The sequence below is a fragment of the Coturnix japonica genome, chromosome 5 (genome assembly GCF_054131305.1).
Source record: "Coturnix japonica strain WE chromosome 5, WE-NBRP24, whole genome shotgun sequence".
Taxonomy (NCBI): Eukaryota; Metazoa; Chordata; class Aves; order Galliformes; family Phasianidae; genus Coturnix; species Coturnix japonica.
In genome coordinates this window covers 3,343,206-3,355,169 of record NC_140667.1, presented here as the reverse complement: position 1 = coordinate 3,355,169, position 11,964 = coordinate 3,343,206, and the positions used below count along the sequence as shown (strand labels likewise).

The 11,964-nt window shown below is 48.1% G+C and overlaps 2 protein-coding genes across 14 annotated transcripts; one reads left to right on the top strand and one right to left on the bottom strand.

Annotated features, from left to right (window-relative positions):
• Window positions 1–421: 421 nt before the first annotated feature.
• Window positions 422–5,057, bottom strand: SIRT3 (sirtuin 3). Of its 13 annotated transcripts, none has more exons than XR_014946305.1 (8): window positions 4,910–5,057; window positions 4,223–4,298; window positions 3,280–3,480; window positions 2,889–3,121; window positions 2,636–2,736; window positions 2,247–2,510; window positions 1,763–1,972; window positions 422–1,114 (listed from the first exon to the last, which is right to left on the bottom strand). XR_014946305.1 is itself a non-coding variant. In XM_032445165.2 (8 exons), the coding sequence occupies exons 1-8, from the start codon at window positions 5,055–5,057 to the stop codon at window positions 1,094–1,096; spliced, it is 1,152 nt and encodes a 383-aa protein (XP_032301056.2). In that variant the 3' UTR covers window positions 422–1,093. The 13 variants fall into 13 exon arrangements, 9 of the variants coding, with proteins under 9 accessions (XP_032301056.2, XP_085404250.1, XP_015718855.3 ...); XR_014946307.1 differs by having other exon boundaries at window positions 3,280–3,477; XR_014946308.1 differs by having other exon boundaries at window positions 3,280–3,477; window positions 4,849–4,923.
• Window positions 4,998–11,930, top strand: PSMD13 (proteasome 26S subunit, non-ATPase 13). Its single transcript, XM_015863368.3, has 13 exons — window positions 4,998–5,150; window positions 5,437–5,515; window positions 5,992–6,026; window positions 6,105–6,160; window positions 6,502–6,545; window positions 6,795–6,881; window positions 7,412–7,583; window positions 8,101–8,180; window positions 8,264–8,389; window positions 8,960–9,022; window positions 9,749–9,829; window positions 10,551–10,667; window positions 11,113–11,930. Exons 1-13 carry the CDS (start codon window positions 5,056–5,058, stop codon window positions 11,206–11,208), a joined length of 1,131 nt encoding a protein of 376 aa, XP_015718854.1. The 5' UTR covers window positions 4,998–5,055; the 3' UTR covers window positions 11,209–11,930.
• The last annotated feature ends 34 nt before the right edge of the window (window positions 11,931–11,964 follow it).

Genomic DNA, 11,964 nt, shown 5'->3' with positions numbered 1-11,964 from the left:
TGATTAAAATTCTGCAGCAGCCCCTCTGCTTCCCATGATGCTGCACGTTCAGATGCATCCTGGCTGTGAGGATCGCACAGATGTATTCGAATTGTGCTTCTGGATAAACGAGCCTCTTTGTTTAAACCTTTCTTCTAGGAAGCTGCCAGGACACCAAGCATAGAAGACTCTGTTCCTGTAGCTGTGCCAGACTTCAGTAGTGTCCTCAGTGCAGTTGGATGTACAACAGCTGTGCACTAGGTCTGAACACTCATATCGACAGTCGTAAGGCAGCTTTTGGGGGCTGCAGCTTTGACTTGGAAGCTGCTTTGTAGAGCAGTGAGGTTCAGAAGTGTCCAGCATTGTAAGACAATTTGAGAACATACTGCCCCACACACACAAGAGACTGTGTAAAACTTACAGAAAAAACTCTCTGCTGGCATCAGGAAAATAATTACAACCCTTTATTATCAATAATCACCCCCACACTGGAAACTTCCAGCAGTTGAGCTGGCCTTTCTGAACAAGAACAGACCAGGCACATTCACAGCAATCATCTCCTGATCAGGTTTCATCCAAAGATTCAATGTTACCAGTCTGCAGCAGCTGGCAGTTCATGATTAAGGAAGATGGATGTGTGGAGGAGCTGTGCACATCTCATCTGACATGCTGCTGAAAACCATGGCTGGACATTGTCAAATGGTGCTTTGACAAAGCCAGAGCCATGCAAAAGTCTGCTGGGTGCTGAAATGAGATAAAGTGAGGAGGAACGACCTTCAGTGGGTGGCTACAGCAACTGTTCTGAAGTCTCAGGTAGAAAAGCCTTTGCTAAGTGTGGAAAATGCACCTTGGCAGTGGGGCTGTGCTCCTTTGGGCTTCCCTTCCTTCCTGGGTGATGGGGTCTCACTGCTTCTTCATTGCTTCAGCTGGTTGGGTTGAGCTGTGCGCATTCTCTTTCTCCCCAAGTTCTAGTCCTGTGTAGATGTGCTGCTGCAGAGCTGGATGGACTCTTCCATAGCTCCCCGCCACTGTCTCTTCCTCTGCTCTTGCTGGGCATGGCAGCATCTCTTCTTCAGGGTGAACATTCCTTTCCAGCAGCAGGGAGCCAGCTGTCCTATTTGTCTTTTGCATCCAGCTAAAAATAAAGAAAACAGTGTTTGCTTGGGTGTTTCAAACCTCCCACCCCCTACCAGCTCAGTCAGTGGTGCTGCTAGCACCAAAATCCCACAGCAAGGAGGGTTTTTCATGCTTCCACTTCCACTGCCTTACACGATTGGACTGGATTAAGATGACTCCTTTCTTTTTGGTCTGTGACTCCAGCTCTAGGCTACTGCCCTTCAATCTATACCTGTGTGTTGTTTCATTTGGGAATAAATAAATAAGCAACTGAAAGCCACAGGAAGCACTGGAGTAATCAGGAATGTCACTGCTTGACGAAGCCTTAAGGCACCCATACTCAACCCTAAGCTCAGCATTTTCCATGTTTTTCCTGTTTCCTCTGAGGCCAGCAGCTCTGTCCTCCCCTTCTGCCCCCATTTAGCAATACAACAGTCTGCTCTGTGGCACTGTGCCTGCCCTCACTGTGAAATACCACTGCTGTTTGCTTTTATAACCCTCCTGCACTTTTCCCTGGTTCCTTTATCTGAATGCTGACAGTGAGCATGGCAATGCCTGTGGTGCAAGACTCCAATCCCAGCCAGCACCCGCATCCCCCTCCCAATATAACTCAAGCACCAGGAATGGAGGCCAAGAGAGGGAGATGGGGCACTGAGCTCCTTCCCACCTTTTCTTTTTCTTTCTGAATTAGTGTTTGCATCTCTTTGTTCCAGTCCAGCAGTTCTACCAGCTTCTCAACCCCAGTGACCACATCCCCCAGCTGGGCTATGTCATTGTAGCGCTGCTGCCAGGCAAATGGTCCTACAAGATCTCGGTTGATGAGGACCCGGGGAACAGAGTTGCGAACAGCTCCTGCCAGGCTGGCAAAGGGCTCCACCTAAAGGAAGGCAACCCAGTGAAGCAGAGAGAGAAAGGTGGTCACCTCACTGCAGGGATCAATTAATTCATTGTGTGCTAAACTTCAGGGACTCCAAACTGCTGGGTTCGTGCTTAACAAGTTCTCCCACCATGGGCTAGGCTAAGCTACCCCAGCTTTGAACTGGTCATGGATGTTTTGCTCAGGTTGCTGCACCACCTTCACCAGGAGCACACAAAGTTTTCATGCAGCCTCTGTGTGCATACACCCTATTTCCTGCCGCCTCCAATTTTACCTTGATAACCCAGTTTCTTGCCTTCCGTAACCCCTCTCTCTCCTCCAGAGCCCCTCAGGCCCTTTTCTCCTTGTGAACAGGGACATCCCCCTAGTCCCAGACCTCCAGGGACGTTCCGATGACAAAGAGCAGGTCTGCCATGGGGAAGTCTGTCAAGTGCAGGAAGAAGCGCTGCGGAAGCTCCTCGCCAAAGAACACAATGTCAGGCTTGACAATTCCAGTGCAGACACGGCAGTGAGGGACCTTGTCTGCCATAACGTCCCCCTGAAGTAAAAGCACCCAATGCCAGTTGATATGGGGCAGCACATATATACACAAACAAGGTCACAACCATGTTGGACCCTCACAGTAACATCACTTCATGTCAATGTCCAGCTGCACTCACTCACCCTGAAGTCCTCTCCTGGGAACTTCCTCCGACAGACTGTGCACGTGGCAGTAGCAAAGGTGCCGTGGGCTTCCACCAGTCTATCAGGAGGGATCCCAGCAACTGGAACACAGCAGGTGGGAGAGGATCAGCTCAGCATGAGGCGACTGAACCAGAAACTCCATCGTCAACAGGCATATTCCCAGTCCTCCTGTTCTGCTTCTCATTCTCATCTTTTTCTGGTATCATACTGCTGAGAGCTGGAGAAAACTCACCTCGCTCCAGCCCATCAATATTCTGAGTATAGAGACGTAGAAGGAGCCCTTTGTCATGCAAGAGTCTCAGGAAATAGTGGGCGTAGTTGGGTCTATAATTGCCAGGGTAGAGCTCCTTGGCCAAAGTGAAAAATGGCTTGGGGTTGATGAAGAAATAGGCCAATTCAAAGATGGCTTCGGGATAAGGGATGTTGTACTGCTCAAGGTTACTATAGAGGCCGCTCCCCGGGGACCTGCAGAGAGAAAAGGAAGGTGGGCAGTCAGAACGCAGGGGGAAAGCGACCTACCAAGCCAGGACACAAAAGAACAGAAAGCCATGTTCTTGGCTTAGGCTGAAGAACCTGATAGTCCCAAAACTAAGCAAAGATAAATAAAACAATGAAGGCAGTACCTGAAGTCTGGGATGCCGCTGGGGGTGCTAATCCCAGCACCAGCCATCACCACTACTCGACGACACTCTTTCTTCTGAATGAGCTCCGCCACATCCTGCAGGGTGAGCTTCTGCTTCCCACTGTCACCTCCCCAGCTGCCCAGTCCTAGAACAGCACTGGTGGCAGCAGACAGAGAGAAGGGCTTGGTCCCTTGTACCCTGCTTAGAACAGAGGGAAAGCACAGTTGGTTGTGTGGGGAAAGAGACTTCAGCTGAGAGAAAGCTCAACTAGAAGAAAGCTCAAGCATTAAGTCTACTCCAGAACACTGAACTGATTTTAGATCTTAATAATACCAAATCAATGTTAAGACACACCAAATTTCCCTATAAGAAAGGGAAATGCCCTGTCTACGCCCTGGGTCTCAGGAAACTTCTAACAGGGTGCTGTGGTCACTCTGGAGCAGCACTGCTTGGATTAGGACAGACATTTCACCAGTTCTCTATCTCACCCCAGGGACTCTGCCTTGGGAGAGCTCTGTGTGCAGCTGGAAAGCAAAGGAACTGCAGGTCAGCAGTGCATACAGATGGGGCTGAGAACACCCATTATCATCCCAAGGAACGCTTTCTCCCCAGACAATGAGTGCTTGCAGCAGCAGGATATTGAAAGCAGTCCAGGGAAGGCGTGAGAATGTGAAGAGCCAAGAGCTGCTGGATCCTGGCAATCTGCAAACAGCAATTACTGTGTCCTAACGTGCTCAGCGTGGCTGACACTGGTACCACAAGGACGTGGTTTGGGCTGTGCCAGGTCAGATTCCCACAGAGCTCATTTCACAAGCTGGCAAACATTAACATTTCTCTGTCCTTTCTTTCTCAGCTCCCAGCTCAGGCTCAAAGACACACAGGAGTTCAGACATTAGAGGTGCTGCTCTCCACACCAGCTCTGCATGAAACCATCCAGCCCTACCTGCATAGCCCACAGCCAGTCCTGCACTGAGGGTAGAACTGAGCCAGGCCACCACGCTCCCACAGGCTCCTCCATGCTGCAAGAAAACACAGAGTCAGCAAACAGCGAGGGATCTGTTCTCCCCTCAGCTTCCTCTAAGGGTCTACTTCCCTACCTCAGGCTCCCCCTGGGGCCTGCTTCCTTACCCCCGTTCCTCCCCATACCCTCAGGCCTCGTTCCATCCCCTCAGGCCTCGTTCCTTCCCTTCAGGCCCCGTTCCTTCTCCTCAGGCCTCGTTCCTTCCCTTCAGGCCTCGTTCCTTCCCTTCAGGCCTCGTTCCATCCCTTCAGGCCTCGTTCCATCCCCTCAGGCCCGTTCCTTCTCCTCAGGCCTCGTTCCTTCTCCTCAGGCCCCGTTCCATCCCCTCAGGCCCCGTTCCTTTCCCTCAGGCCTCGTTCCTTCTCCTCAGGCCTCGTTCCTTCCCCTCAGGCCTCGTTCCTTCCCCTCAGGCCCCGTTCCATCCCCTCAGGCCTCGTTCCATCCCCTCAGGCCCCGTTCCTTCCCCTCAGGCTTCCTCCAGCACCCATCAAGGCCCATCATGGCCCACTCCCCCCATCAAGGCGCACTGCCCCCCCTCAGCCCCTCACCCGCCACCACCCGCCGCACAGCACCGATCCCCCCGCCCCAAGGCCCCGTTGCCATAATTACGAGGGGGAGTGTGTGGGGGGGAGGGGCCGGGCAACGCTAGGCCTTCCGGTACCCATCGTACCCCGCGGCACGCCGGAAGTGAGTGTGCATATCCGGCGGGGGCGGCCCGGTGCTCGGCGTTGCTGCCTGCTGCGGTCGCCGCCGCCATGAAGGACGTGCCGGGCTTCCTGCAGCAGAGCCAGAGCGCGGGGCCGGGACAGGCCGCGGTGTGGCACCGCCTGGAGGAGCTCTACAATAAGAAGTGAGACATGGGGGGGGCTACGTCGGGGTCCAACCCGGGGTGATGGGCTGCAGGAGGGACTGGGGCTGTGTGGAGAGAGGGGGGCTCGGCCTGCGCTGTGGTAAAGGAAGAATGGAGGTGAATGTGTGCGCCGCATGAGGAGGTGCTGCAGTCACTGCACATGGGGGTGTTGGAGAAACGTGGGGATGGGATGTGGCCATTGGGAGTGATGAGGGTGGGTTGGAGCTGGACCTGACCTCAGGTGTCTGTTCTAATCTTCATAGTCCTGTGGTTCTGTGTTTTGAAGGCTCTGGCACCAGCTGACACTGCAAGTGTTGGACTTTGTGCAGGACCCGTGCTTTGCACAAGGAGATGGACTCATCAAGGTGAGGTGCTCTGCCGTCTCTGAGCAACAGACGGGAGGTGTAGTGTGTTTTTTCTTTCCCTTTTGTAACAAGATGGCTTATTGTTGGAAATACAGGATGGGCTGAATGCAGTATATATAGTTACAAAGCAGAGATGGTAGTTCATATATGCTCTGTCAAGGTCTTCAGGAAGATAGGGGCTTACCATATCCTCCTTCATTCCCCACTTTCCCTTTGTGTCTGTTTTAAAGCTCAGTATCCCCTGAGGTAAGGGCTTCCCTAATGAAGAGCCACTAGTTTTTAGTTGTGGGATGTGTGTGAGGGAGTTGGAGAATGTCTTGAGTTCAGGCCTATGCTATTTGTACATTGCTAATGGAAAGCAAACACTGGGCAGGGCTGCAGAGAGGCATTGTGTTTCAGTATCTATTAGCTCATAAGGTTTGTGAATCAAACAAAACATCTGTTTTCCCTAACTGTTGATATCTCTGTACCCACAGCTTTATGAGAACTTCATCAGCGAGTTTGAACACAGGTGAGTTTATTTGCCTGGAAGTTTGTAGATAACCTATTGCTGACAAGTACCGCTCTGACAGCAAGTTCTTCGTTCTAGGGTGAATCCCCTGTCCCTGGTAGAGATCATTCTTCATGTAGTCAGGCAGATGACAGGTAAGTGACCTTACCCTTTGCTTACACTGTCTTTAAGGAGTGATGCCCGTGAAACTAGGTAGTAGTAACAGCTAAGTCTTCAATGCTGAGCTATTGTCTTGCTTGTGTATGAAAGAAGGAAAGTACCAATGCTAAGTGTTTGAGTAATTAGTGCTGTGTATGAGCAGCAGTACCGTTGCTCAAATGAGAAATCAGCTAATGAGCAGAAAGCCTGTCCTACAGGTAGTAGCACCTTTAGAAATTTGGACAGTAAGCTATAGGAGAAAGTTCTTGAATTCAGGTAAAGGATTTACTCCTAGGTTAACTGAATGGAATTGCTGAGGTCTTTTTCTATGTTGCAGATCCCACTGTGGCCCTTACGTTTCTGGAAAAGACTCGAGAAAAGGTATTTTTGAGATCACCCTTCCTAGCTGTTCACCTACATGAGTGGTAATGTGAATTTCAGGCATCTTTTCAGCTGTTTTGTGCATGTCTATATATTGAGACCCATGGTGGAGAATACCTACTCCTTAGAGTGAACACCTGTGTTTTATTGTTGCAACTTATTAACAAATGAAGTATAACTGGGTTTAGGTTTCTAGAGCCTGACTGACTGGAATTGGAAACACTCAAGTCTGGGTTTCTGTAACTACAGGTAAAAAGCAGTGATGAAGCTGTCATTCTGTGTAAAACAGCCATTGGGGCACTGAAGCTGAACATTGGAGACCTGCAGGTGACAAAGGTGAGGTGGTAACTGGAGTTGGACAGTTTGGAGCTCTGTGATGCAGTTCAGTAGTGGGTGCGCCTGTATCTGTGCTTCAGTTGTGAATGAGCTGATCATAGATACAAAGCTCCTAGGACTTCCAGGTAGACCTACAGTTCTACTTTGTCTTGTAGGCCATAAAAATGTAGATGTAGTGTGTTTCAGGAAGGTTCTGAGAACCATCTTCTAAAGTTTAGGGTTTTCCATGCAGTTCAGCTTGAGCCTTTTGCAAGTTCAAACATTTTGAAGCATCTTGGTATTAAGTATATAGTAAGTATATATAGCTGGAGCTTGGGGTGGTTTCTTTCTAACTTAATCTTGTAGAGGAAGGATGCCATTACTTTAATACTGTGGTAGTGGCTTTGGCTGTGGTCTCGCCTGCTCTTACTACTGAATGGATGTTGCTTGTGGAATAGATATGATAATCCTTAATGGTAAACTAGAAGGGTAGGGGGTGGGTGTATATGAAGTGTACCTTTCTGTAACAGATAAGTTTTCCACTCTTCTAGGAGACCATTGAGGAGGTTGAGGAGATGCTGAACAATCTCCCTGGGGTGACTTCGGTTCATAGTCGCTTCTATGATCTCTCCAGCAAGTACTACCAGACGATTGGGAACCACGCCTCGTACTATAAGGATGCTCTGAGGTTTCTGGGATGCATTGATGTTAAAGATCTGCCAGGTAACTCTTCCTTTGCACAGCAAAGAGAGTCTCAACTTTCTTTTCTGTTTTATCACTTCACTCTAAATAAATGCACTGGTTTTCTCAGCTTTGTTTTGAGTCTGTTGTTGGCATAGGACCTCAACAGAAAGAGGGCAGGGAGGAGGAGTTAGGAAACACATGAAGAATGAGTAGGATTCTGCTCCTAAATGCATTGAGGTGATGGAAGCAGGGGATAGTGCTACTACCAAGAGGGATAGTTTGCTCTAGTTCCTGAAATCTTCAACATAGGTTCAAAAACCAGCCTCTCTGTTTTCTTTTCCTTTTCTTGTTGCTTTTCCTTTCTTTTCCTTTTCTTGCTTGTTGCAGGTTTCTGAATTTCAGGCATGGGAAAAGATAAGGAGAGGGGCTGTGGATAATCAAACACAGGCAGAGAACTAAGTGAGGGAGAGGCTGGCTAGTGGGACTTAGACTGCTGCTCCATGCAGATGTTAATTGACATTTTGGTGTTGTTTGTATGTTTTTTCTCTTTCCACAGTATCAGAGCAGCAGGAGAGAGCTTTTACCCTGGGGCTGGCAGGGCTCTTAGGAGAAGGTGTTTATAACTTTGGAGAGCTGGTAAGGGGTGCTACTTTCTTTCAGCTGTTGAGTACAAGGAGTTGGTATTATCCTTTTAACAATGTTTTGCATATGTCCTATAGCTCATGCACCCTGTTCTGGAGTCCCTGAGAAGCACTGATCGGCAGTGGCTGATTGATACTCTTTATGCCTTCAACAGTGGTAATGTAGAGACGTTTCAGGCTTTGAAGTCAGCATGGGGTCAGCAGGTGAGTTGATACATTGCTTAAGGCCTAGGCTTAGTATTTACAGAGGCCATCTAGGAGATCCAGTGATCTTTAAGACTTCCTGACAATTTTGGGTATAATTTTAATTACAGAATTGTAACATTCCTTTCACCTTGGTTGGTTTTGTTGTAGAATATAGGGACTGCAAAGTTAAAGCATCTTTATTAGTTGTGATCATGGTGAGGGTGTGCTTTGACAGCATCTGCCTCTTTGCTTCTTTGTTCTCTCCCGAGTGCTTGCAGACACCTGACATCTGTAGTATTATGGACATGACAGCAGTTTGCAGATTGACTGGTCTGCTTATGCAAGGCTGTGGCTTTTATTAGGAGGTTGCCTACCTTGTGGGGTGCTGTGTTTAACTGCAGTTCTCAGGACATGCTTTTTGGAATCATTGCCAAGCGGCGGGTGACCTGTAATGGCCTAACTCTCATACAAGGGGATTTATGAGGCACTACCAGTGGGCCTCTGTGTGACTTACTACTGTGTATAGCATGCTCCCCCAGCAGGGAATAATAAGTAATAATGGACTTGTTGTGTTTTACCCTCTCACAGCCAGATCTGGCTGCAAACGAAGCACTTCTGCTGCAGAAGATTCAACTGTTATGTCTTATGGAGGTGAGCTGCTGAGCTGAGAGCTGTCATATGGGAACTGTGGGAAATGGAAGGGTGCTGCTATGACTGCTTTTTGATGGGGTTAGCATCAGAGTCAAGTGCTGCATTCTCTGCTGAGCAGATTCATTCACTTGGAGAAAGAAACTCTGGTTGACAGCAAGTTTAACCTCTAGGTGGTGCCAAGAAGCAAATATTGCTGGGGGAAAGCCTTGTGCTGCTATTTGTTTGTGGTTTCAAGGATTCAAAGTGTTTTTCTCTGTCACTTTAAGACTTTGGTTATGTTGTTAACAAATAGTGCTTATGTGTAAATCTCCATGGCTGTGGATCTGTTTCAGAGTTGCGTTATCTAAACCGTAATGTGTTTGTATATTTATGCACACGTGTGTTTTCCACTTCTAGTGTTCTACTGGGAACTGCTTTTACCACCCATAGACATTGTCTTGTATCAGGGGTTGAGCACAGACTGACCTGCTTTGTTTGGAGATTGGTGGGGAAATCTGCTCGGAGCAGTGATGTTTGTGGAGAAGTGAGGAATGTTCTTCCTTTCTGCTGGCAGAAATAGATTTTTCTTTGAAATATTTTGATTAAATATGAGAAAAGAGTTGGTGCTGCAGGTTGAGGTCTCAGCAGGGCAGTGCAATGAAAAGCTGTGTGTGCTGCAGAGGGGAGGAAAAAAGCCAAAACACAAATTTTGGGGCCTTATTTTTTGTTTTCTTTTCTTGAACTCAGATGACTTTCACCCGCCCGGCCAATCACAGACAGCTCACTTTTGAGGAGATTGCTAAGAGTGCCAAAGTCACCGTCAACGAGGTGAGTTCAGCATGAAATTAGCACCTCCAGGTTCTCCATTGCTGCCTTTTAAATGTTGACAGGCTATGATGAGGTTTCCCCAGGCCTTCTTCCACCTAGGCTGAACAAAAATCCCAGCTTCTTCCATATGTCAGGTTCTCTGCCTCCTCGTTTTGGTGGCTCAGGTGCAGGACTTTCACGCTTGTTGTCACTAAGCTAAGATCTGTGTAGTATGATCTATAGGGACCTGTCTTCGTGGTGGCTTTTATTCCAGAATCTCTACCTCTCCTACCGCTTAGGAGTCATCAGCTAATTTACAGCCTTGCTAGTGTTAAAGAGTATTAATTAGTATTGGACTCAGCGTCAGCTCACAGGGAACTCTGCTTATAATCAGCTGCCTGCTCAACTCTGAGACATTAATCACACCTTTGAACTTGCATGAAGAACCTGCTAAAACTCTCATCCTGTGGTCTCTCTGTTTCCTGTAACCAGCTCGTTCAGCAAGTATGTGGTATAAAGTTCTTGTTGAATATCTTGCTAAAAGCACGATGCAGCTCCTCACCCACCGTGTGAATTATTTAAAGGAGGATGAGTAGATGCTGCAGGACTTGACCTTTAATTTTTTTGCTTTAAGAAGACAGAACATTCACAGCCTGGATTCATTTAAAGGTCTCTGGGGAAATGGGTTGATCCCTTGTTTTCTTCATTTATTTTCTATTTTCTCTCTTCTTTTTCTTTTAAGGTGGAACTGCTGGTGATGAAGGCTCTGTCAGTAGGCTTGGTAAAGGGCAGTATTGATGAGGTGGATAAGAGGGTGCACATGACATGGGTGCAGCCACGTGTGTTGGATTTACAACAGGTAACGACCAGCTGGAATGACTGTGGCAGTCTTGTGCCTTAGTTGACATGGAAGCTGAAGAACTGCTAAAGGTCACTGAGAATTGATCTTTATTGCTTCTCGAAAGCATGCAGGGAACCCAGAAGTATATCAGCTTTTCCTTCACTGTTTACATTGCCTTTAGCTCTTTCCTTGAGCATATGATGCATCTCTATCTGTTTTGCAGTAATTGCTTATAAATCTGTTAGAATCATAGAATCACCAAGGTTGGCAAAGACCTAAAAGATCATCCAGTCCAACCGTTTACCTATTACTACTAGCTCCCACTAAGCCATTAGGAGATAGGCTGAGTTTCTCAAGTTCACCTTCATAACCAATGCTCTGAAAGCTGGAGATCTCAAGCATTTTGCTCTGTATGGGTTTGTTGTGATGGGAACAGTCAAGTGACTGCGGGTTTGTCTTGCAGATCAAAGGGATGAAAGATCGCCTGGAGTTCTGGTGCACAGATGTGAGAAGCATGGAGATGTTGGTGGAGCACCAAGCCCATGACATCCTCACATAGAGGACCTTGCACTATCCTGGGAGAGGAATTTCTACTGCTACTGATGCTAGCAGCACTCAGACCACTGACTCTGTACTGAATTATATTGAAGGGGGGTGGGTGGGCAGAGGGGAGAACAGCTTTACGACGCGTGTTCGGACGAGTAAGTGGCCTTTTGCTGTGTAACCCTTTGGTGCTTGGAGTCAAGATTTCCCTATGCGCTAACATTAGTGGCACTGGCCATGGGAGCTCCCATCCTGCTCTTGAACAAAGAGGTCAGAGGCTCCGTGGTGGCTGATTTATCTGTCCTGCTGTCACAGAACCGTGGGAGGATGTGATACTTGTTGCATGTTACAGGAGCGGAGGCTATTTGCCTGCTAAGGGGGTAGCAGAAGCTCCTCTATAAAATGTGCTAGAGAGGTGCCTGAGTAATGTGGTATTACTTAGTGGTGTTGGCCTTAGGAGGGCATGACCTTCCCTGGTACCCTCTCCCTCCCTGCCCTGCAGCAGCCTGAAGGCAGCTTTACCGAAATCATTTCTACTGCCCTCTTTCTCCACAGTCCCTCCTCTTCATTTGCAGTAGAGGGAGTGTTTACTCCATCAAAGGGTTTTTTCCAGGATTACCATTCAGTGGATTTGGTTTTATATACTTCTGGGGGTGGTTGTCTTTTACGAACACTTTGTGCTAAAGTGAATTGCAGCAGTATTGCTGGAATAAACTTCTCTGCCTTCCCTTTTCTGTAGTTCTCTAGTGCCTTCTTTTGCAGTTGGGCCCCT